The sequence below is a fragment of the Branchiostoma floridae genome, chromosome 3 (genome assembly GCF_000003815.2).
Source record: "Branchiostoma floridae strain S238N-H82 chromosome 3, Bfl_VNyyK, whole genome shotgun sequence".
Classification (NCBI taxonomy): Eukaryota; Metazoa; Chordata; class Leptocardii; order Amphioxiformes; family Branchiostomatidae; genus Branchiostoma; species Branchiostoma floridae.
This window is the reverse complement of record NC_049981.1, coordinates 6,352,415-6,379,543: the sequence shown is the minus strand read 5'-3', so window position 1 is coordinate 6,379,543 and position 27,129 is coordinate 6,352,415. Positions and strand designations below refer to the sequence as shown.

The 27,129-nt window shown below is 40.8% G+C and overlaps 3 protein-coding genes across 3 annotated transcripts; all 3 read right to left on the bottom strand.

The window, feature by feature from the left end:
• Positions 1-1,232: 1,232 nt before the first annotated feature.
• Positions 1,233-7,775, bottom strand: LOC118411177 (alpha-2C adrenergic receptor-like). The gene is made up of 2 exons (XM_035813254.1): positions 7,733-7,775; positions 1,233-2,449 (listed from the first exon to the last, which is right to left on the bottom strand). Exons 1-2 carry the CDS (start codon positions 7,773-7,775, stop codon positions 1,233-1,235), a joined length of 1,260 nt encoding a protein of 419 aa, XP_035669147.1.
• An 11,750-nt stretch (positions 7,776-19,525) lies between these two features.
• Positions 19,526-21,650, bottom strand: LOC118412488. Its single transcript, XM_035815373.1, has 3 exons — positions 21,542-21,650; positions 20,980-21,208; positions 19,526-20,532 (listed from the first exon to the last, which is right to left on the bottom strand). Exons 1-3 carry the CDS (start codon positions 21,641-21,643, stop codon positions 20,309-20,311), a joined length of 555 nt encoding a protein of 184 aa, XP_035671266.1. The 5' UTR covers positions 21,644-21,650; the 3' UTR covers positions 19,526-20,308.
• A 1,221-nt stretch (positions 21,651-22,871) lies between these two features.
• LOC118411176 lies at positions 22,872-23,760 on the bottom strand. The gene is made up of 2 exons (XM_035813253.1): positions 23,623-23,760; positions 22,872-23,042 (listed from the first exon to the last, which is right to left on the bottom strand). The coding sequence occupies exons 1-2, from the start codon at positions 23,758-23,760 to the stop codon at positions 22,872-22,874; spliced, it is 309 nt and encodes a 102-aa protein (XP_035669146.1).
• Positions 23,761-27,129: the final 3,369 nt, after the last annotated feature.

Genomic DNA, 27,129 nt, shown 5'->3' with positions numbered 1-27,129 from the left:
GTTTATAAACCCACTGTATTCTATCAATACATACTCTTAACCCTATCCAGGCTGAGGGGGGTGGGGTGGGGTATTAAAAGTGCTTGCGCCAAATTTGACGTTGCATAGCTCCCAAATGGCTTGTGCTATAACAACCAATCTTGGTGACTTTTCCTAGAATATTGTTGGCAACAATTTTATTTTTCTGTCATTTCTGTAAGGTATACATAATCTTAACCCTATCCAGACTGAGGGAGGGCATTAAAAGTGCATGCGCCAAATTTGACGTCGTATAGCTCCCAAACGGCTTGTGCTATAACAACCAATCTTGGTGAGTTTCCCTAAAATGTTGTTGGCAACAATTTGCAACAAATAGAGTAAGTCTATATTTTTTTCATTTGCCATGGCAACGGGTTTCTGATAGGCATATGTTACAAAAATCACTAATTTTGCTTAAAACAATGGCATTTTAAGATTTTCTTGCTAAACTATACTTCCTTTCATATATATCTAACATATCTTTGTTTGACATTTACAATTAAATATTCATAGATTATGCTAATTGGCTTACGTAATTGGTCAAAATCAAAGATGGCCGACAATCATGATGAAAAGTATATCCAGCTTATTTTAACTCGGATTTCATCACTACTTGGTATTTTCTTACAGAAAACATTTATGTGAACGTTTTCAGCTCGTTTTGGATTTTAGCTTTATATGTTGAAACAGATGTAACTTAAGTCATTTAAGGTTAATAACCTAAGATGGCAGATAGCTTAACTACAAATGACGTCATGTTATGACGTCATTGTTGACGTCGTTGCGTCGGCTTTTGACAACAGAAGTCTTATAACACAAAAATATTGATAAGAAGCCTCTATGTTAACTTTTTGTGTGAAATATTTAAACATTATAGGAATGTATTTACGTATTATTGGAATTCCCCGTACTGTATTAGCCAAAAGCCAATGACGTCATCATTACGTTATATTTTCGTCGCAATGATACAAAAATATTAGAAATTTAAAACCTGACGAGCATATCACTCCTTTGGTAATTGTAGAGTAAGCCGTTTTGAAATTACGAAGGCGGACCGAATGACAAAAAAGTCCAGTCTGGATATGGTTAACTCTCTATTGTGTCATTTAATTTTTCCTTTTATACATATACACCAATGTCGACTGTCGGTCTCAAATCGTTAGCAGTCGTTTTCTGACATAGTTTCATTCAGATGTCAAACATTGGAAAGAAACTCACGTTATGAAGTTGAGGACCCTGTCCAAGATATGCTTGTAACCCTGGCGAATGTTTTTGTTCATGACGCCATATACGATCGGGTTTATGGCACCATTCAATGTTGCTAGCAGCTGGCCCACAGTGAAGGCTTCGGCCGGAACTTGGCTGGAGAAAATCACCATTACGATAATGGGCATACAGCATAAGGTGTAGACAACAAACAGCATCATCATCATTTTCGTGATCTGCCTTTCAGCAGGACTGGTACAGCTTTGTGAGCTGCTGCCTGGGACAGCGTGCTGCTGTCGTTTAGTTTTGCCAAACTGATCTGACACTGTAGCGACAGTACGGGTTATGTCTTTGGCTTTATCGGACTCTTTCCGGTCATTGCCTTTTTGTTCCTCATCACTTGACAAAGCTGTTTTACCCTGTTCATCTAGCCCTGTGCCTGGTGCCGGAGCAACCAGGATCATGGCGTCTTTAGGTTTACTGGGCTTTATCTGGTCATTGGCTTTCTGTCCGTCATCACTTGATGTGGACACTTCATCACCCACCCACACTACACCCTCCAGATTTCTTACAGGCTTTGCAACCTTGTTGGTTTCTGTGCTGGTGGAAGAGCCGGCATTACCCCCCTTCCCCCGTGTGCACTTCACTGCCAAATGGCCCTGTGCGTTAGCCTGGACTCGTTTCTTACTCTTCCTCACATGGTTCTGGATAAGGATGTAAAAGGCCAGGGCAGCAATGTATGGTAGGATGGTGTTTAGAATGACTGGGGGTATCTTTGCCCAGATTTTGTCAGAATTTCCCGCCTCACATCGTTTCATCTTTCGGTCCACCTTTACCTCTTCAACGATGTGAAGAGGCAAAAATGAAACCATGGGGACCAACCATGTGATGCAGAGCATGATGACGAGTGCACGTGTGGAATTCAGACGTGTACTGTGGGTACAGATCTTGAAGTAACGCTGAAGAGCGATACACAACATATGGCTTAACGATACCCCCAACAGCACCGGAGTGGAATAGGCGAGAACCCAGCACAGTGCTGGTGGGGGCTCCCATTGGGGGTTTAGGATTTGATGGATCCAAAAGGGGGAATACAGGATGGCGAAGAGGATATCTGCACAGCTGAGACTGACCAGAGGTGCGTTGACCAGTTTCCGTAGGGCCGGACGTGTCCAGATGGTCAGTATGGTGAGGAGGCCGCCGACAACAGTCACCACGATGCTGACTGTAGGGCACAATGAATAGTTTTACCTTTAGTGAGAACAATGACCATGGTAGCATCATAAATGCACCCAATAAACAGTATTGTAAACTGTTACTGCTTAGCGTCTAACCATTCTGAGCCCGTGGCTTACCTTGGTACTGCAGCGCAACTATCTCGTGTTCTGAACAAGCTAAGGTCACGATTTTTGGGTATAGATAGCTCTTGTGATTAGCAAGACATGACATAAATTTGGGCCCCTTTGTGGCTAGTTTATTTGGGGATAGCAGGGGCATTTTTGTCAAAAAGAGGATAACTCATGAAGGGAACAACGAGTTTTCATGGCGTTGCTCTGTATATCAAAGACAGTATTCCATACAAATGTAAATTAGATTTACAGATGCCGGAAATTGAAGCTACTTGGGTAGAGATACATCTTCCCTATGTCAAGCCGATCTTGGTAGGATGCATGTACAGACCACCAAATGCTACGATAGACTACCTACATAGAATCACACATATGTTTGACACAGTCACACAAGGTAATCAAGAGGTGTTGGTATTAGGGGATTACAACATTAACTGGTCGGACACCAGCTGTCCCCTGCGTGGCAGACTTCAGTTGGAAACCTCTACACTCAACATGCACCAACTAGTTAAGCAGCCGACAAGGGTAGCACACTCAAATGGTGATCATGTGACCAGCACCTGTATAGATCTCATCTTCACAAACAGATCTGACATATTCACCGACACGAGATCAATCCCGTTAGGATATACAGACCATAACTTAATACACACCACAAGGAAGTCTAAGGTACCTAAGGGACATCCAATCATCACACTCAAACGCTCTTACAGTAAGTTTAGTCAAGAAAATTTCCTACATGACATCTCTCTAGTTCCTTGGCACCTTGTGAATGATGAAGAAGATGTTAATGATGCCTTGAGCTGTTTCATGTCCCTGTTCTCACAAATAGCCGACAAGCACGCTCCCATCCGTAAGAGATCTGTAAGGTCGTCACCGGCTCATTGGATCGATGAAGGCCTTAGAGACCTTATGAACATGAGGGACGACGCTAAAAAGGCAGCGCAAGCTTCAGGTCTAGCATCTGACTACGAAATTTATAAACGATTGAGAAACGTAGTTGTCAAAGAAAATAGAAGGAAGAAGAAAACACACTACAGGGAATTGATTGAAGAACATTGTAGAGACAGAAACAGCGAACAGCTCTGGCAAGTACTTAATGGGATTCTAGGTAGAAACTCACGACGAACTGCAACGTTCATCGAGACAAACGGTAAGACATTGACAAAACCTAGGGACATTGCTGAATATTTCAATGAGTACTTCGTAAAAAAAGTTGAGGACCTGACACCGCAAAGTTCAGTAGATATAGCCAGTGTCACTGCACCGATCAACGAAAACATCATGACATCAAAAAGCTGTTCTTTTTCCTTTCAAGAACTAACAAAGAACTACGTACATGAATTACTTACTTCACTCCCGCCTTGTAAATCGACGGGGTTTGACAACATTGATAACACGCTATTGCGAATCGCGGCCGATCATATAGCAAATCCAGTGTGTCATATTTTCAACTGCTCTATCAAACAACACACATTCCCCACACAGTGGAAAAGAGCCAAAATACTACCTCTTGTAAAAAACAAGGCACTTCCATTAAATGGACCTAACAGTCGTCCAATCAGCCTGTTACCGGCTCTGAGCAAATTACTGGAAAAGATATGCAACAATCAGATACAAACCTACCTTGTCTCTAACGCCATCATGTCCGACTACCAGCATGCCTATAAGCGACAACACTCCACCGCGAGTGCATTGGTAGAAATGACGGACAAATGGCTTGAGGAAATTGACAAGGGAAGCTGGTAGGCGCTGTCCTTTTAGACTTTAGCGCCGCCTTTGATGTTGTAAATCATGAAATATTGCTAGCCAAACTGAAAAGTTATGGCTTTGTGGATTCTGCCCTACACTGGATGCGAAGTTATTTGACAAACAGGATGCAGGCCGTTTCTGTAAATGGTGGTATCTCGACTTACAAAGAGATTAATAGTGGAGTACCACAGGGTAGCTGTTTAGGCCCACTGCTGTTCTGCGTATATACTAACGACTTACCTACAGTGGTAAAACACTGCGACGTAGTAATGTACGCAGACGACACAACCCCATCTGCAGCAGGCTCCAGCATAGCGGAGGTACAAACCACTCTTCAAGCTGAACTCACTCATATTAATGACTGGGTTCAAGCTAATAGACTGGTGCTCAATGTTGACAAGACCAAATCTATAGTTATTGGAAGCCGGCACAAACTAAAAGATAAGCCAGCCTTACAGCTTTCGATGCGCAACAAAATGATAGAACAGGTTGAGCATGCTAAGCTACTAGGAATGTTGATGGACCAGCAGTTATCCTGGGCACAACATCTGGACAAAGTAACATCTAAAATGGCACGCGCACTAGCAGCACTGGCTAAATCTCAGGACTTTTTCACTAGAGACACGTTAAAAACTGTTGCTCAAACACTTGTTCTGAGTCACATGGATTATTGTGCATGTCTTCTGTCTGCATGTTCTCAATCTAATTTAAATAAACTACAGACCCTGCAAAATAAGGCTGCCAGGCTAGTACTTAATGCAAAGTACACTTCCAACACTGATGACATACATAGAAAGCTGAACTGGCCAAAGGTAAACGAACGACTCTACACCAGAACCCTCACTATGTTCCACAAACTCCTAACAGCTAAGAAACCAGAAGCTACCTACAAAAGACTACACACAATCAAAAACACTCACCGACACAACACACGCCTAGCACAAGGGGGGGGGGATTCAGACTGGCCAAACCCAAAACTTGCGCAGCAACCAGAACTTTCCTGTATAGATGTATTAAATCCTACAACTCATTCCCACAATACATTAAAGCATCTACACCATCCATGTTCAAGCAACACATCAAAGACAGACTAAAAACACAGACACAACACAAACCTCTACAGAAATGGTGGTAAAGACATTCATTGACATCTATGTATATAAAATTATGTATAGAATTTTGATACTGACCTCTGACCTCTCAGCTACTTGAGACTTATTTAGGTTAGATTTAGGCGTTGTTAGGTGTAAATAAGTAATGTGTTAATGTTGTATCATGTAATGTGTTTTTGTAACGACTCCAGGAAGATTAGAGATGCAATTTCAATTGTAATCACTAATGGAGATCTGTTGAATAAACAATAAACGAATAAACAATAAACAATGGTATGTAGATACCTTGGACAATGTTGTACAAGATGAAATATTCATTATGCAAAATAGGAGTATCATTATTGAGAATATTATATCAGTTTTTGCAATGTATCCCTTGTCCCGGACATGATATGGTCTTAACATTTAGGTGGTAGTTAGTGTTTAGCATCATGACAAAGTGGGACAAGTTTCAATTCCCTAACATTTAATTTTGAAACTGCAGGGGCATTACACGATGGTACAATTTGGCCAGCCGCCACGCCATGCCGAGAGTTCTATGCAGTTTTTTTTTTCTTCCGAAAGAGAAAGTAGTCCGTTCCATGACTCCGGGCGTAAACACCACTCACAAGAAAGCTTGTCGTTGAAGTATACGACTGCGTATCTTCTTAATTTTGAGTCATTCACAGTATTTTAGCCTCCTTTTTAGTTCATATAGATTTTTGAACCGATTGTGTATTGTCTTCCTGTCCCAAATACGACCCCAAATCAGGTGACTTTCGCGTAAATTCCCCTGATGTTTTGAACCTGTTTTAGATTTCAAACCAACAGGAAATCACCTGCGTAAGAAAGAGCTTCTAGTTTCTGAAAGTATAAGATTTATTACAGATTATTTGGGCGTAATGCATTTGCCCCGATATTCCGTGAAGTCATGTCATAATTATGATTCCAGAATAGAACGCACCGGGTTTGACGATTTAGCAATTACCTAACCGGGAAAGCTCCTCTCTCCGTAAATCTTACAGTTTATGCCCAGAATTTTTGTTTACGGTGGTCCCCAGTTGATGAATTCCGAGTTTCAAGTCAGTATGTTAATCCGAAGTGATCTAAATCTAACTTAAAACGGTAAGATTTTACGTATACACACTGCCAGTTTTCATTTAATCTCGACGAGACACGTGCTTTTATAACTATCACGATCTTGTAGAAGATGTTTCAGTCACCGAAAGCCCTCCGCGGGGACCGCGCGAGAGCCCCGGTAACCCGATACTCTGGGTCCGAATGGAAGCTTTTGGGCCAAATTTGACCATCGTGGCAAGACATTCCAAAGAGGATAACTGAAGGAAGGAACGACGGATTGCCATCATTCCATGATGTTCATGATGATATACATGTTATGCAAATGGGGCTCAATTTGCACGATTATGAGGAAATTGTATAATTCCATTGTTTTCAGTAACTGTACTTGTCCGTGATGATGATGATGATGATGATGATGGAGTTTAATCAAATTTAATGTAACACATGTAAATTGTGATAGGTAGAACATGAGCAGATACGAAATATACAAATAAGAAACTGATTTGCATAATATGTGCAAAACCACTTAATGATTAATTATGGGAATTTTATACGTTAGACATGTGTACGTTAGTCAATGATGAACATCACCATGCATGAATCATTTAAAAGATTTAAAGTCATTTGCATAAATTCACAAAAGTTCTAAATATTTCATGGAGGTATGAGTTCGCCGAACTCTAGTTTGTGAATGTGAGCGTATTTCTGTTGATATGGTCACTGATGTTTACTTGTACATTGCATGATGAAAAATTTAATAACTTAGCAAGTTGTGTTTGTTGTTGAACGTGATATCAAGGACACTCGCGACACACAGGAGACCGATTTTTTTCCTTGACAGCAGTCCCCTACATTCATCGTGTAAAACAACCTTTATAAATACAGCCAGGCCATAGGATAAAAGGTGAATACTAAAACCAAGGAGGTTGAAAAAAGGACCTCCTTGCTAAAACATACCAACCAGTGCCCTACAAACATTCATCGTGTTAAACAACCTTTATGAAAACAGCCAGGCCATAGGATACAAGGTAAATACTATAGATAAAGCACATCACCAACAACAAATATATGATCAATACATATAAACGACAACCCCGTCGCCATTTTCATCGCCAACCTTTTTATTTGTAAAATCAATTTGTAAGATTAAAGTATTGGGATCTGATATCACGAAGAAACAAGATCAAGACAGCACAACGTAGAAGAAACCTAAAGGCAAAAACACAACAAGCTTACTTCCGTTGATGACAACGACGATGTACTCTCCAGTAGTTGCCATGGCGAAGATTCTCTCTCAGCGACCTTCCAACATTCTTGTAAGCGGCAACCCTAAAAGTGGTTGCTGTAGTGGAGCCTGAAAATTAGACACGGAAACATGTATATCTGCCCAGAAAATACCTTGAGTATAAGCCAGTTGTTTATGATATCATCTTGTATGTAAGCTACAGAATTTGATCCTGAAAAGGAAAGAAATTTAAATCTCACGTATAACAAGTATTATCATATAGCCAGGGGACGTGGGCCAATCAGAAGGCCCCATTTCATGCTGGTTATGACGCCGTAACAGCCATGCATTAAATTTTTGATTATCACATATGTGATAAAACTTTTTAAAGTTTAAACCAATCAGGAGGACAGACAAACATGACGCTGGCCAATCAGAATGAGATATCCAGGAATCGTCCATCTGCCAAAATAGGGGAATAAGTACAGGCATGGCAGGGGGGATGGCTCCCTCTCTTAACATCGGTAGTGCGTGTTTCTTTGTTCAAAGAAAACATTTGCTGTCTTAAAACAACATTGAATTACCTATAATATTTAAGACAATAAAATCTATTTCAAGTCATGTCCAATTTAAACTGCAAATGGAAAATAAAATTATTTGCACCCCCGCCCATTCAAGTTCAGACGACAATAACACCACGGTCCGCCATTGAGTAGCGGTCATGGCGCTGGAGGACCAAAATGCTACCTTTCTTCGGAGAAGTCGTGTCTAGTCTGGGTTCGTAGTGAACGAGATTCTCAAGAGCTGTGAAGCACAGGGATCCCGGAATACCTCAGGAAAGCCGGCAGAGATTTAGCGCCTGATACGAGCGAACTCGACAAACTGGAGAATGGGCGAGTGGAGAAATACGGAGCGTGCAACAGTTTGTAACATAATGAATCGACTTTGTTCTTATTTTAAGCCTTGGAACAGAAATACATTTCACGTACAAGTTTTATGTTGTTCAAATTCACTGTTCAAATGTATGTACTGAATAAAAGATGTGTGTTTTAGAAAAGAATTTGTCGCTCCTACTCATCTGGAAACTCTACTCTACTCTAATCTACTCTTAAATGGGTCAGTGTGGGTAGGCTATATGATAATAGGGTTAATGACCCACCTGTTCCTCGGTATATATGGTGTCATAACGCCTGGTCCTTTGCTATAGCCACCTCATAAAACCACCTCGTTCGCTTCGCTCACTCGGTGGTTTTATTCGGTGGTTATAGCAAAGGACCAGGCGTTATGACACCATATACACCTCGGGGCGGGTCATTAACCCTTAAGTAACGGATGATTTCACGTTTCTTGTATAGGCTGAAGCTAATCATAATCCTTTATCACTCTCCAAGCAGAGGTTCAGCTCCGGCTATGTTTTAAATTTTGACCTGTTTTCAGGCGTTGTTGTCGGGTGTTCTATTTTAATAGTCTCTACCAGACTCCGGATCGCTGGAAAAATCGTAGAAATGGAACAAATAGAGGAGTAAGCCGACCAGAGGAATATAACCGGCTAGGGAACAGCACGCGATCCTAGAATCGCGATATGTTCCCTGGCCGGTTATATTCCTCTCTATTTGTTCCATTTCTACGATTTTCCAGCGATCCGGAGTCTGGTAAAGACTACTATTTTGTCCCGTATTCTTCATGTTGGCCGGCCGAACTAAAGAAAGCTCGACAAAAACGCCTAAAACACGTTTTAAAAAGTCGGAGTCGAAAATCTGCTTTGGACTTGGGACGATATTTACCGGCCGGGGATGGCTGGCCATTGAATTTTTTTTGGCCTGGGGGGAGAGCAAACGACAAAAAAAGGTCGGTAGAGAGTCATCGAAAAATTGGCCTTAAGGGCCTTAGTTTACAAGCAAAACGTGCCTGTCAAATGCAGGAAATGAAGTTTCAGATGGTAAAGATTTCTTTGGGGAACCCTTGCGAAGTTGCGACGCGGCTTGCGGCTCCGGCGCCGACGACGCTCCGGCGCTTGTCACCATCAAAAATATTTTTCTCTCAAAGAAATGTCATTAAATTTAGCAAAGTCTGCCACCAACGTTTGCCCCTCAAAATGTAGGAAATCATGTTTCAGAGGGTTCCGATTTCAAAATTTCCCCTGACCTATCCTGCGACGGCTCGTGCGGTCGGAATCGTGAAATGTATACGGCCTCAATACCTTATTATGATATAAGCTAAAAGCATGTCGATTTCTACTATAAAGGCTATTCTACTTAGCTTAGTCTTCCAGCAAAATGTGCCCCTCAAAGTGCATGAAACAGCGTTTCAGATTTTCCCGGGAGCATGCCCCTGAACCCCTAGATTCTCCCCGTAACAAATGTACTTCTGCCGCCTCTGTTATGTGATTCCATGTTAACAGGGAGTTTACGAAGACTGTAGATGAAAATTGGTATAAATATCACTGATGTGCGCAGCTGTACTTCCATCTTTGTAAACGGAGTAGTTCACGGACGGCCGGGGCAAAGGGATAAAGCGATACGATGTTTACGATTTACGGGTATTTTTTCTAGTAGAATGTAGAAGTGATATTACGCAAGGTAAGTCTTATTACCGTTGCAGCGTGAGTAAACAAACAACATAAAGATATATAAGATAAAAAGAAAGACAAAGATAAACTGGAAAGGGTACAGAACCAAGCTGCCAGATTCTGTACAAACAACTACAGCAGAGATGCTAGTGTTACCAAAATGAAAACAGATCTGCAGTGGACATCACTTGAAGACAGGAGGAAAATGTCCAGACTTTGTATGATGTACAAAATGACCAATAAACTGGTGGACGTACCGACTGATAAGTATCTAACACCAGCTCAAAAACGAACTAGAAACAGTCATGCTTTCAAGTACCAGAGTTACCAACCTAGGATTGATGTGTTCAAAAATTCCTATTTCCCCAGAACTATTGTAGAGTGGAATATGTTATCACCAAGCACAGTAGGGGCGTCTTCTCTGGATAGTTTCAGAGAACACTTGCATATAGATGTGCAAAAGTTAGGTGTGATGAGTCGTTCAGTGTAATATAACCAGCTGCTGCCGCGCCGCGTGCCTGCGAAGCTGGTGTGTTACGCCGAAGGGCGGTTATACCGGCTATATAGATACAGATACAGATACAGAACATATGTTTGTATACATGACATCAAAATAAAAAGTCAGTTGTCCATGGTATAAAGTATGGGAGAAACACCGATTCTAGACATGCCCCAGCAGGACTCCAGTGTGCGTTTTATTGACGCGCGCGTCTTGACACCACAATCCTCGTCCCGTTCAAACAACACTACTGCTATTATTCTTGCTATAAGTTTGTTTTTTAAGTGTACGTAATGGAAAAGGCAAGGAAACATCGAGTTTTTTTTTTTTAGGGAGGGCATAAAGAAAATTTGTTAACGGCGGGAGGCCAATCGAAAATAAAAAAACGGACCCACTTTGCAACAGCCATCCACCCAGTAAATACCGTCTAGTCCCTTAGCAAAGCATGCCTTCATTGCTTTAATAGAAAGAGCAGAAAAGAAGATACGAAAAAAGAAGATACGATTAAAGGTTCTGACTTACCGCCTGCCACAAAGGTGGAAACTGTTGTTTCCAAACAGAAATTTGCAGGGACGCTGGAAACAGATGTCGACGGAGGCGCCCCACGGAAACTCGGAGTGCCAACGAAGTGCTCTAACCAGCTGCAGCAAGGGCTAAAACATCTTACTATATAGTTCGGTATTGTGAATGATTGACATGGCTGTTTTCCTCACTAGATATCAATTACCTCCAAGGTATTCAAATGAAAGGCGAGGCAGATGGAATCGTGCGTCAACGTGAACAATAGTGATCCTGCTTCATAACGTTTGGAATTTTAGATATCAGAAGACTGCATTTTCACGTGGCATTTTAGTGGCTGATTTCATGTAGAAGTGATGCACTTCGGAGGTCGGGAGAAAAGGCGTGTGCACAAGAGTCTGCTTTCGAAAATGCAACTGAACGTAATTCACGCTAAATGAAGCATAACTTTTATACATGTTACATTCACACTCACCATTCAGGTTTAATCCATTAGTAAACAAAATTCGGTAACTCCTGTGTGTATTTCTGCTATGTACTGATTTAGTTCAAATCAAATGGGCATTATAAAATTAAATCCTTTTTGTTTGTTTTTCGTCTAATTATTTACATTTCTTCTTGAAAATGAATGTAGTGCTGAATGTTCTGTGCGTACGTAGTGTTAAACCATTGTTTTCGGGGAAATATACTGATCCTTCCGTATGGCTGTAGCTCAGCTAATGGTCCTTTCCTTCGGCGAATGCCGGTCACTAAATCGCTTCCGCCGTTGTCATGTTTTATTTTCTTCAGCGCTTTTCACCTATCACGATTATTTTCATGTTAGCATTATAAGTCTTTTATATGTTAGAGGAAAGGGTACTGGTTTCTTGGTGCACACAGCTGATTCTTCACACTTGCAGCTCAGCAGCGCCGCCTGGCTCATCGGGAACGAATTGCAGAAAAGCTGACTGGGCAAGCAGTCGTGATCTATCATCTTTTCACAGACTGTTGCACTTGTTTAATAGAGACAAAGTACTAGTAGTTTACTTTGGACCTCAAATTGGTGTCTCTTATGTTCTTGATAAAATGGGAACACGTGAAGTTAGGTTTTGGGTGCTGATACATATTGTCCTTAAACAAATGGAACGCTGAAGTAGGGATGGCATTCACTCCTGTCTAACTAGCTATCGAAGTAGAGGAGCTAATATATATCTCTTCTGTCTTTTTGTTGCCTGGAGAGTTTATGGTACTGACATAGCGTTATGTTTTTATTACCTTCAATAGATATCTGGACAGACTGAAAAGGTTCCATGGATAAACATTTTGACATAAACGATCCACACAAAGATCTAGAGTGCCAGCGAAGTGTTCTGAAAACCTCTCAACAGTTCGTTATTGAATAAAATGATTGACATGGCTGTTTTCCTCGCTAGATGTCAATAAACTCCAAGGTATTTAAATCATAGGAGGGGAAGAATGCATCGTGCGTCACCGTGAACAATAGCGGTCCTGCTTCATAACGTTTGGAATTTTAGATATCAGAAGACTGCATTTTCACGTGGCATTTTTTAATAGTGGCTGACTTCATGTAGGAGCGACGCACTTTGATGGTCGGGAGAGAAGACGTGTACACAAGAGTCTGCCTTCGAAAAGGCAACTGAACGTAATCTACACTGAATGAAGCTTTTATACATGTTACATACACACTCACTATCAGGTTTAATGCATTAGTAAACAAACTTGGTAACTATACGTAATGTTTTCTCCTATTTACAGATTTAATTCAAATAGGAAAAGTGCCTAACGGAGCGGTCGCACAAGAGAACGTTCATATGTGTTATGTATTGATGAGCTTATTTTGGTTAGGGTAAAGTTTGCGAGGAAGATTTATCTTATTTTGATATTTACTGTGCAACTTGGTTATCGAAAAAAATAAAAGAGGTTCTAATGTTATATACCACTAATATTCGTAACACGGACACAGAGAGAGCAACTGACAGGCAGAGGCCGAGAGACACATGTAGCAAAATATACGCCCCCCCCCCCCAAGAAGACACACCTTAACCCTATTCAGACAGCACTTTTTATGGTCAATCCTGGACTGAGGGGGGGGGGGGTCCCGCGGTTATAACTCCTGTAACTCTTTAACGATTTATTATATGACAAATGAATTTTTCTGAGGATGATGAAGACATATTAAAAATGTATCTGAAGATTTGCAAAAAAATTGACGCCATAATGACGTAATATAACGTATTAATGACGTCACCATTTTGATTGTATTTTTATATTTCGATTGGCTGAACCATGAAGAACATTTTGATTGGCTGAACCATGAAAAAAGGGTATTCCCAGAAAACGTCAAGGTATGCTACAAAAGTTATAATTTTTCGTACGTGGTGAAATTTTTGCCAAATAAATTTTAGGAACACTTACCAAATTCTGTGGCTGTATTGTCAGCCGTTCTGATTTTATGCGACATGAAAGTTTGCGTAGGCCTCAACACAACCCCCCCACCCCACCCCACCCTAAATAGGAAAAAAATTAACAATTAATGTAAATCCAAATTTGAGAAAAGTTTATCCAAGCTGTTCAACAGCAAAGTAGAAACAAACTAGCGATACAATAAACTTCTCATTCAGGTCAGGATCAGAAAACTCACAAAATTCATAAAAGTCACACTATAGCTACTTCTTCTTTAACTTGAGGCAACCGCCTTCAGTTCGGTGAAGATTACTAGTATGTTGCTTATACATTCTGGAAGAATCCACTGTGAGGTTGAATGAGGACAAAATGGGATGTTGTATCATGATGGCTGTTACCTCCCTAGATATCAATAACCTCCAAGGTTTTCAAATGAAAGGCGAGGCAGATTGCATCGTGCGTCAACGTGAACAATAGTTGAAATTTTCAAAAGACTGTATTTTTAGTAGCTGATTTGATAGAGGAGTCACGCACTTTGGAGGTCGAGATAGAAGGCCTGTTAAAAAAAGTCTGCTTTCGAAAAGGCAACTGAACGTAGTTCACACTAAATGAAGTAATAAATGCATTTAAGTTCGCGGAGATTTAATTTCGCGGTAGCGGGAAAATGGACTTTTCGCGGTGGTTTTGATTTCGCGGTAGCACCATCCACTGTAGTCTCATCCATGGAAAAATGTTCGCGGATGTTTTAAATTCGCGGTGAGGTGGCCGCCGCGAAAACAGCGAACATTAAGCCACCTCGAAAATTTCTGCATTTACACTTTTATACACCTTACATACACACTCACCATTTAGATTTAATACATTAGTAAACAAAAATCATTAACTGTACGTATGTTTTCTGTCATGTACTGATTTAGTTCAAATTGGCATTTAAAGAACATTAAATACTTTTTGCTTTTCTGGTCTAATTATTTAGATTTCTTCTTGAAAATGAATGTAGTGCAGACAAACATAATGTTCTTTGCTTACGTGGAGTTAAACCTTTGTTTTCGGGCAAACATAGTCATCCCCCCGCATGGATGTAGCTCAGCTAACGGTCCTTTCCCTCGGCAAATGTCACGTCACTAAATCGCCTCCGCCGTTTTCGTATTTTCTTTTCTTCAGCGCTTTGCACCTATCACGATTATTTTCGTGTTTACATTCTAAATCTTTCATATTTTCGAATCGAGAACAAGAAAGGGATACCTGTTTCTCGCACTTGCAGCTCAGCAGCGCCGCCTGGCTCATCGACAACGAACTGCAGAACAAACTGTAATTGGGCATGCAGTCGTAAACTACCATCTTTCCACATATTGTTGCAATTGCTAAGTAGAGGCAATACATTCGTAGTTTACCAAGTTTCTTTCCCCATATTTACAAACATTCTCGTTTACTTTGGACCTCACATTGTTGTCTCTCATGTTCTTGTTACTATGGCAAAACGTCAAGTTAGGTTTTTGGTGCTGATACATGTTCTTTTAAAAACACAACACTGAAGGATGGATGTCAAAGTGAAAAAAAAATACACAAAGACATGGTTCCTTTACAGGATTTTATTGTTTTCTCACGCGATGAACATGACAGCCATCACAATTGTTATAATCATGCATGACAACACCAAGTTCACTCTCAAATGATTAAAGAAAGCTTTCGTCACAATGGAGTAACCTTACATGTGCCAAATGAAGTACTAATTTTTTACTGACAAAAAAATGAACGTACAAACGCCAACCTTACAACGCCTGACTTTATTCTATTCCCCTTTCTCACAGACTAGAAAAAGTATTTAATTGGTGTAAACAAAGTTTTTTTTTTACTTTTTATTATTAGGATGTCTTGTCGGATTGTACCTCTTGGAGGGAAGTAAAACACTCTGAATTTGTTGTTTTATTCTCTCGTGTGAATTTCTTACGGATTCTGTCTAACACATTTTGCCCACTGGCTCCGACAAGACAACAGACATGCACATAGCAGGGCATTGAAATCAGAAAATCAGTAACCTTTATGAGACCTTTGACCTAACTTCCTGTCGGTGTCTCCGAGTTTTCAAGCGTTCCGTATTCACTACCTGTCACTCTGCTGTATTCAATAACCTCAAGCACACAAGAGTTCAAACACAAAACCTCAGCACACGGAGGCACTTAGCCGTGAAACCGTGCTTAAAACCTTGCCAATCTATCAGAAGTAGAATTTGACAACTTCTTGCTGTTGTCTAAATTTCCCGGCAGAAAAGGCACTGTGAATAGTGTGTTTGCTCGGGACAGCAGAGGCAGACTGCGAATAACCAGTCCATGAAAGCGTCGCAGGTGTTTCCGCCTGCCGCAGTTGCTGAGCACTGGAGTAGCGATTCGCTTCCATCTTGTGGGTTGATCACACGGTAATTCCTTACCGGATCTGCATGGTTTCTGCATGCCCCGACGATATCTGAGAAGGAAGAGCAATTACTACCCGTTACACAGGGGCCAGTAGCAGACATTTGTTGTGTAACGTTCTTTTATAGTTTTTTTTCTCCACAACTTTATCACAAATTGGAGTTCCGCGAACCTTCGCCTAAAGATTTTACCTTTGCAACTGCTGTATTGATTGTTTTTGTCATTAATCATGCAAATCATTTACTAATTTGCATAAAGTATGTATAAATGATATTAGTTTATCCTTCTCTGTGTATAAGTTATATTAGTTGATCCTCCACCCAAATAATGTCCTCAATCATTGTTCAGAAAGAAGGCTTTTATCACATTTTCTAATAATTTATGCAAATTAGATCCTTATTTACATAATCAATGTTCATTGATGTCCACTTGTACATAGGTCCTTGGCAAATGTAATAAATACAGAAACACACAAAACACGAAAACACACACAGTAAGGCAGATGAACACACACACACAAACACATACAAACACATGTACTTACATACACACACATGGACACACTGAACACAGATATACAAACACACACACACACACACACACACACATACATATACACATACGTACATCGTAAATAATATAGGGAGAAAGAAAAAGAGAAGGACGGATAATACTATATGATTTTTAAAAGATAATTACCCTTTTGCTGCTCTTTAGCCATGGCCTGTAAAGAAATGCAAAGACATGGTAAGAAAGTTAAACGTCTCAATGTCAAAGGTTTCAATGTGCACTTACTATGCTTAGGCCACAGCAAGTAAATTTAATTGATGACATCCTCTGCAGACGGCAAAGTTAGTGAGATAGGGCGAAATAAAAACAAGATGGTTAAAAAAACAAGATGGCTAAATTTTCCAAATATATGCACTAAACGTAAAAAAAAGATGGCTAAATTTTCCAAATATATGCACTAAACGTAAAAAAAAGAATTGAAGCGATGAAACATGGTATCATAGCCTACAAGGCATTCATTTCTGTATTCAAGACGTGTACTAGTGTGGTAAAGGTGACACTAGTGTGGTAGACTGGTATCACTTATCAACATGGCAACAACACTCATGGCTTCCATATTGGGGCCACTTTTACAACTATCTAACTAGATTCTTAGCTTCACTTCTATAACTACAGTCATGGATACCTGGCTAGTGTCACTTCTACAAGTACAACCATTAGCCTACAACACAACATATTTGTCCATTTTGGTACTTTCTCATCATTTTGACCATCTTCAAAGTAAAAAAAATCAGGCAAAAATTAATGCGCGCGCTGATGTCATCCATAAAATTTACTTGCTGTGGCCTTAGATGGAATGTTATTGTTATTGGGTGGGCCGACTACTCAGTCTTTGCAGCCAGGGGCTGAATTGCGAGGAGCTTACAATAGGCGGGGCTGATTCGCAAGGGTCTGGAGCGAGCAGCCATTCGGCGCCACTCAGGTGACCTCAATACGGCTGTCGCAAGTGTCTGGAGCGAGCTGCCATTCGGCGCCACTCAGGTGACCTCAATACGACAGTAATTGCCCCAGGTGCGGCCAAGATACTGTAGGTTTTTAACAACTCACACCGCACCATCGCACGTGTGGCGGGTTCTTTAACGTGCCTGGGGTATGGCTCTCCCCAGACACGGGACCTCCATTTCACGTCATATCCGAGGGACGGCCCTAGCCAAAGCTAGGTACTCATTTTCACCTGAGTAAAGTGAGGAAATTCGTGTAAAGTGCCTTTCCCAAGGGCACAAGATCGGTAACACAGCAATCGGATTCGAACCAGCAACCTCTCGGTCACGGTGCGAACACGGTACCACTGCGCTACGCGGTCCCACACATGAATGCTAGCACATGACAGTGTAAATAACACCCCACCTCAACAGCAGGACCCTCAGGTTCTTTGTCTCCATCAACTGCCGGTTTAGCAGTGGCCGCTACCACCAGGCACATCAACAGCAACAGTGAGAGCTTCATCACGCTGAGATTAACAAAAAGAATAGAAACTAGAGTTCCACGACCCCATACCATTTTCAATGGATTTGAACCTTTACAACTGGTGTATTAGTTATGTTTGTCATCACTTATGCAAATTAGGTCCTTATTTGCATAAATTGTATTAGTTGATCATTTCCTCCACCTAGATGACGTAAGTACACAATCTATGCTAAGAAAGAAGGCATTCATTGCATTTCTCATAATTTATGTCCTCAATTTCATAATTAATGTTCAATGTTGTTCAATTTTACATAACTTCCAAATGCCACAAATAAAATAATCTTGATTATATGGCAAAATTATGACATTGTAGTGAAAGCGATACAAACCTAATGTTCCGGTACTTACCCTTAATTGTAAAACGTTGCCAACTGCGTATGATATGGAAACGACAAGACGTTTGTGGCTTCTCTGCGCTCCTACTGCCTTACCCCTAGTGACACGTCTTATATAGCCACCAAGTGCAAATATAACTGTCAAGGCTATTATGCTGGTAAGATTAAAAAGCTTGTTTTTAAGTCAAAAACATTCCTTGTTCGTCAAACATGTCTTGGTATGAAAGGTAACGCGCGTCATACAAGCGACTACTTCAGACAAGTGATTGGTACATGGGTCACGGCTTTCAGTTATATGCCCTCATTCTTTGTTCCTGTGTAAACAATAGAGCCAGCCCTGGGTGTATGTTGATCATGTACTTGAAGATATCCCTGGGAATCGTCTTGGACTCATAAATGACACGGTCAAAAACGGATAGTATCATTCTTGTCAAGGAAAATGCTTTAGAATGTAATAGAACATGATTATAGTGTACAGAACATACCAACATTGGTCTTGACCTTTCAATGACATCTTAGCTCTTTGCTTTCGTGTAGAAATTAATCAAGTTATTAAAATTCATTCTGTGGCATTTAGCCAATTTGTTGTCAATGAATACCTTTTCGGTGTGTTTTGGGGCATTGAACGTCTGTTTTTTTTTCAAAGTCTTTTCTTTTTGCTTATCTGAACTTTGCTACCACCATTTCACTGAGTTATAAAGGCAAGGTTTTTTTCTAGTTCAGCTGAAATTTTCAGGGTTGTAACTGAACTAGTAAAGTTGTTTATATCTTTACGGACTAGTCAATTTAACCTTCCTATACAAGGTTTTAGAAATAAAATGCCGTCATTTTGTTTCAAATATGTAAACCTTTGAAAATTAATCGTCTATCGATGATTTTCCCTATAACGTACTTTGCGTGAGGCTCTCTCCAAACACTGGACCTCCATCTTACCTTTATGTCCTCTCTGTACCCATTTCCGCCTGAGTTAAATGAGCTACTGTTTGAGAGCACAACCTTAGAAAGCTAAAAAGTACGCAAAGACGTGATTCATTTACACGATTTTGTTCTTTCATCAGGCGATAAAAATGACAGCGATCACAATTATATGTTATACTCATGCATGACAACACCAACTTCACACTCAAATAATTAAAGGAAATTTTCGTCACAATGGAGTAACGTTACATATGCCAAATCAAGCACTGAATTTTACAAACAATGAACTTACAAACGCCAATCTTACTACAACTCTCTGGGCATATGGTGTGCTATTCCCGTTCTCACTAGACAAAGGCTTGAGTGGGTAGAAACAAGTTTATTAAACTTTATAAGGACGTGTCGGATTGGACCTCACAGTTTAGGAGGGAGGCAGTACACAGATTTCGTCCGATTGTTTAATAGCAAAGACCTGAAGACCTCAACAAGACAGAGTAATCAACAACAAAAACGAAGATCACATGCGTCGGTGACTTTTTTTCAAAATTTCTTTGGATTTCTTGTTTATTCTTTCTTTTTAATGTCTTGCCGATTCTGTCTAATGCATTCTTCCACTGGCTCTGAAAAGATATCAAACACGCATTTAGCAGGGAACTGAATTCAGGGAGTGAGATAATCTTTCTGAGACCTCTGACCTGACTTAACGTCGGTACCAACGTTCGTTCCGTCTGCACTTCCTGTCATTCTGCTGAATACAGATAACTACGTCTACGATACAAACAGACCGAACACACCAAAACAAAACCTCATCACACGCAGGCAATTAGTCGTGAGACTTTGCTTACATCCTCGCAAATCTATCAGAAGTAGAACTTGTGACAATCATATAATGTTGTCTAAAGTTCCTGACAGCCAGTGCACTGCCTATAGTGTGTGTGCTCGGGGCAGCAGAGGCATGCTGAGTAGAACCAGTCGGTGATGTGGCGGGTGTCCTCGCAGGTGGTTCCGGCTGCCGTTGAAGGGGGACACAGGACTAGATATTCGCATCCGGCTGGGTTGATTATATGGTACTTTCTTACAGGCAATGCATCATTTCTGCACGTCAGCTCCAGTAGCCGCCCTAAGAAGGAAGGAAGGACAAACACGCCTGGTTTACACACAAGTTTCCATGTCGATTTGGAGTACACTCCAACGGAGTTTCGAAGTCGAGTCCGCGAGTTCTTCAGTTAAAATTTTACAGACTCTGCTGAGTCGGATTCCGACTGAGTGTACTACAAATCAAATCAGAAAACACGTGTGTAAATTAGGGCACTGATATTACACAGGTGCAAGTAGGTAGCAAACACGCGTGTGGTATACTGCTATTTCGTCTTTTTTCTACTTCACTAATTTAATCATACATAAACACACGGGCACCACACACACACACACGCACACACACACACACACACACACACACACACACAAGCACACACACACACGCGCGCACACATACACACACACGCGAGCACACGTTCACACACACAAGCACACACACACACACAAACACTCGCACACAAACACATACCATTTCGCTGTTGAGCATCTCCCCCATTGTCGGTTTGTGGGTCTGTTCCTCTCTGGTCTGAGAGGAACTTGGCATTTTCGGGAAGCTTCGTAGCGGCGAACACGGCGAAGTCAGCGTGGAAGTTGGCGAGATTGTCATGCAGGTCTTTGCGGTCCACGCTGCCAACAATCAGCCAATTGTTGGTCTGGACTACAGCATTCTTTCCGTCTATAATGCCGAGTGAGTGGTGCTACAAACAGAGGATCAGGCATTATTCTACTTTGAATTTGAAATATTTCATTAAAATTTTGTTTATACCTGTATGTAGAAAGTACAGACGCTGGCGATAATGATTAGGCTGGGAATGGCATTTTAATCATTGCCACATTATTTTCAGAAAAGTTTATGTACACATTTATTCTATACTTGTTACTGTAACGTTATAAGTCAAAGATTGCACAAATGCAACATTTTTGCTACAAGGCTGCTGGATATTTGGTTTACTCGTGGCTCCCAAACTATGTCAAGCAGAACGCTAGATTTATCATGACATATGTTTACTCAGATAAATAAAAGTGCTGACCTCGAACTGAGAAATCCCCCTTTCTTGTTGTTTCATGCCCGGTTCCCCTTCTTCGGTGATATCTAGGACAAAACACTTGGACACCTCTGGGAAGCAGTACATGGTCTCACGCTGGAAAGTGATTAAAATGACATTTCAATGCTGACTTTTGAATGGGCTATACAGGTAGTATTAAGATGGTCGATAAAGCTAGTCAGATTCAGGCGACGTTGACCGCATTACATATTGGTTATGACGCCGTAAAAATAGAATTCCGTGCGACCCGGGTGTTCATAACCTTTTCAGGTGTTTAAAAAAAGAAAAACCTGGCCCAACCAGAAGAAGCGATACACAGGGAATTGACTAATGAGAATGGAGGATATACACGCAGACAGGCATGAAATTCAAAATGTCGCAACATTTCAAACGCGTCGGATGTGTTGAATCCGATCAGAAACAGTGGCGTTTGTGATTAAAACAATTTTCTTGTTGGAACGGTCCATAAAAACCGGACCTGAAAAAGAATCAGTGGATTGGATGGTGGACCGATTTGAAAATAAACAGATTATATTAACAGGTCCAAGAAAGGGTCAAAGTAGAGGTGAGTTGATATTCATTTTTACCAATCTTCTATGGTCAAACTTTGTCTAAAACAGAGGTAGTTATTATTGTGTAAATGAAGATAGAATTTAAAACGTCAATGGACGTCGGATACTCCACCAAATAGAATCCTTTATAGCAAAATGGACCATTGTTTTTAGTCTACTCATTCATAAGTCTTCACAGATAATTAGGTCTAGGTTCAGATTTGGACCTGGACCTGAACAGTACCTGTACCTCAATTTTATGTACCCCTAGTGGTGAGACTTTCTCACTTGGCCCTGCATTCAGGTAATGGGGTTCGGAAGGCAAGAAGAGCAGCAGCCTGGTCGGGCCAGCAAAGAAAAAAGACCCGACGAACAAAAACAGCAACTCCGAAGTGAGCAAATGTGTCATTAGGAGTTGTCACGACTAGGTATATATCTCTCTATATAAATTTCATGTGATAATATGGTAAATGACCTGCTTTAATTTCTTCGGTGTATACGGTGTCATAATTCATGGTCGGTTGCTACATACATACATACTAACATGCTACAACCACCTCATAAACGACCACGCTATTATTAGGTGGTTATAGGAACCGAACTACTAGTATGTCACCGTATAACAGCGATTGACACATAAATCTTCAAGTTAATTGATCTGTACTTTGTACAACAACATTGTGAAAGAAGAAGAAAAAATAGAAACGAGGCCAAGCAGATAACAGAAGTTGCAAAACATATGCAGAAAATGTACATGATGATTATCATGATGTTGGTAATGCTCTTACCTGGTTAAAGCAGTGCATGATGTTCGCTTCGTACATGCCATTGTGTGCAGGCACGTGAAGGGTTTCACAGCCGGTGGCGTGGTCAAAGTTGATCTTCTCGGCAAAAGGGGTGGCCTTTTCCAACACGATCACCGTATCGTCTATCGCCTGAACCAAAAAACAGTAGCGGGCATGCTTAGTATGCGCTATTTTGTGATTATATGTCAGTTTTCTGTAAGTCGTATATGCCGATAGCAATAAGAAGGCACATTACGAACACAGCAAGAAAAAAAGAAAAAGTCAGAGGGGAAGCCCACTAAGGCCTACGTCACATTTCCTACCCGTAGCCCGGCCGGGCTGTTTGCAGAAGCGAAAAATTATGTTGAAGTTTATGCCAATGAAAATGCACAAGGTATGCTATTGAATTTTTTTTGTACGTTTTTTTTTTCTTGTCTTTTATATCGAATGTTTTGTTCCCCAAAGCATGCCCGACCGGGCCCCTTTGTGTAAATGTTAGCCTTAAGAGGGTAGTAAGAGCCGACCGTTGAAAAGTATTTCCGTCATAATTCAGCTTCAAACGGTAACAAGTATTTTCTTACCGGTGCCTCATTCGTCGAACCGGCTGACACGGTTACCGATGCATCTTTTACCGTATAGTATATTTTCACGACAAGTAAACAAGAATGCCTAATTGCAGAGAAGATTTTGGCCTAAGATTCGGAAGATAAATTCAAACACAATATTTCACCTCAAGAACAGGAGTCTCGTTAGCTGTCGTCGCTGGAACTTTAACTGTCGGCTGTTGCGGAAGTGCAATCGATTCCACAGTTGGTTTGGAAGTGCCAGCCGCCACCAGACACAGCAGGATCAGCGTCGAGAGCATCATCGTTCTGAAAATCATCAGAAATGAAATGTTCAGCAACAAGCGAAGTTAACATTCCCTGTTGTGACCAGTAAAGTCGTAAGAGAAGAAAAAGAAAAGCGTACAGGTAACCTAAAGTAAGTGTGGATAAATTGAAAAAAATGTCCCCTACCACTAGAAAACGTTGAGAGCTGCGAGGGTTTGTAAAGGAGGGAAGTCTGCTTTCTTGCCTTCTCTGTTCTCCTACTGTTTTATATCTGACCCTGTCTGTCTTTTATACCCTCAGGAGACACGTTCATGCTTGGCGCTTGACTGGGCAAATAAAAAACATGTTTTCAATGCAAAACATTCCCTGTTTGACTTTTATCAATGTTACCTAGTAACATACGTCATGTTTTTCACACGGAAAACTAACCGGCGCTAAAAAACACCACACGGTCGATGCCCTTGGTGGCCTTTGTACTTTGTACCAAAATAAATGAATCTGCTAAGCGTCAAACCCTGACAGTGCCGTGTCGATCTTGCACGAAGTGATCATCCTTGTGAATCTTCTTGGAGTTACATATAATAACCGTGTATCTATTTCTGGCCACATCTTTTCTAAATGTGTAATTTGCTCTTCGTGTAGGACACGAAAAAGTAGCCTTGAACCTTCATTGACCTTAGTTAAAGGTGAGGTGAGATTTAGGGCTTTCAAAGTCTTAAGTTGTTTTCCACAAAGAGCAAAATCGATCTGTTGACGTTGCTTTATTTTTTCAAAGTAAAGTTTCCGTGTTTGTCCAAACTCGGGTTCAACAATCGCGACACAAAAGTGATTGACCGGTCAGGGGTGTTAATGAGTTCGATTGAACTCGAGTTATGGGAAACATATTCTTCAAAGCTGTGGCTGAAAAGACATCAGGCCATTAGACTAGTACCAAACTACGACGTGCAGTAACAACCTTGATGAGATGAAAGCAGTATACTACCTAGCTCACATAACATTGACGGACACTAACATTCAAAATTCAATTGTTTTGTTTATCGATACTTTTCTCGTGTAGAGTTTATAGGAATGTGCAAAACTGGCTTTTACAAGGTTGAAAGACACGTGATTAGCATTGCATGTGCTCTTTGGTAACCTGACCTTTGTAAGGCTCTAGCATTTGCCTCTGACAAACAAGTTGTAGTACAACCACGTGTAAGGAAAAAAAACTATAGCAGGTTGTATAAATGCCCAATAGTATTGGTTAAAGACCACTAGTCAAGGCTGCCCATGACTGCAGCTGAACTCACAGGTTCAGAGAATAATTCTTCCACAACTGTCAACCAAATGAGCACTAAACCATGCAAACCCTGATAAGGATGGAACAAGAAAGATGTTTAAAGCACAACTCGGCGACGTATGCCCTAAACATCATCACGATGTAACAATATACCTTCAACTTGCGTGACATGAAGAGAAATCCTACTCTCCAATTAGTTATTGTAGTGGGGCCGGCGGACAGAAAACGCTGCATGTAAGAAGAACGTCACCAGTTACCACGCCAACCTCTGCTTGGAGTATATGGATCCCATCATACACTACAAGGCATTATAGAAAGTTTGTTTTACCTTCGCCAAGAGCTATGTTTTCGGTGCCGTTAGTTGTTGTGTTTGTGTGAGTTTGTTAGTGGGATGGTGTGGGTTGACTTGGTATGTGTGTAGAGTTAGGGACGATCCGACGGCTTTCTATTTCAGTAGACCTTCCTGTTGTATATCTCAGCCGACCGGTGAGAGACTGAGCACCGCAACGTTAACGTGCTCTGTTAGGGTGTTCAAGAAGTCTTCTGTGCTCTCCTCTTGTGTAACCTCTGACTTTTATACCCACAGCAGACACGTGTGGTGCTAGACTGGGAAAATAAAAAACATGATTTTTATTAGAAAACATTCTCTTTTCTTTACTTTTATCGACTTTACTAACATACAACATAATAGCAACATCTTCTTGCAGTTGCAGTCGGCGTAAGAAAGCGCCATGCGGTTGATGCCCTCCTCTGCCATCATTTTGTACTTTGTACTAAAAGTAAAAAAATCTTGCCAAACTGCAGTAATACTACGATCTCGCACGAAGCTAGAGACGAGCAATGTGAATTTTCATCGGCTTACACGCTATCACTATCTAACATATAGCAGATTTCTGGTCTACTCTTGTTATGTGTTATATGGTCTATGCAAAAGGACACGTACTGCCCAGTAGCCTTGAACCTTCGCCGACGTTAGTTTAAAGGTACGAGTTAAAGGTTGTTTTTAATGTATTAAGTTGTTTTCCACAAAGAGCAAAATTGATCTGTTGACGTTGCTTATTTTTCAAAGTAACGTTTCCGTGTTTGTTCTAAGGGTACAACAGTCCGGTCAGAGGTGACTGACCGGTCAGCGGTGTTGATGAGTTCAGTTGAACTCGAGTCATAAGTAAAGCACAGTTCATATTGAACTGTTAGTTTAATCAAGAACATTCTATCATTGGTTTAATTGAACATTTGTTAATGCATGAGAAGCTATACACCTGACTGAACAACACTACTGAGAAAACTGGAGCGTCATGAAAATCAGTCCTTGGCAACCGATCAAGGCTGAAAGATCTTTTCAGAACTGTGGATTTTGGAGCACATCAACCAAATGAGACGAGGCCACACAGTCACAGTTGACTGAAACTGATAAAAATGCAAGCACAACACTCTCTGCAACTTCCAGTGAACTTACTTATTTTTTTCCGCGCAAGGACTAAACCAGGCAAAAGCGTATTACTAAGAAAAAAACTAAAAGTTCTAGCACCCGAAGAATCCCAAAATACCCGGTGTGATGAAAGCTGGAAATGATTAGATTTTGGGCCCCATAGCGGCTCCCCTTAGTACTGCAGTGCAACTTCCGGTTTTGCTATTTCGGTGTTTTGAACATGCTATGGTCACGATTTTTGAGTATTAAATAGCTCTTGTGCTCAGGAAGAAATGACATAAGTTTGGGATCCCTAGCGTCTAGTTTTGGGATAGCAGGGGCATTTTTGTCAAAAACTTCTGAAGAGGATAACTCAAGAAGAGAACAACGGATTTTCATGATTTTTGGTATGTAGATACCTCGGACAATTTTGTACAAAATGAAATCCTAATTATGCAAAATTGGAGCAAATTTGCATAATTAATGACAACATTCAATCATAGCAGTTTTTGCTATGCATCTCTTGTCTTGGACATGATATGGTCTTGAAATTTGAGTGGTAGATAGCTTCCAGTGTCATAACAAAGTGGAGCAAGTTTCAGCTCCCTAACATTTAATTTGGGAACTGCAGGGCGTTTTGTCAAGACATTCCAAAGAGGATAACTGCAGAAAGGATTGACGGATTGGCATCATATTAGGCATGCAGATACGTCAGGCAAA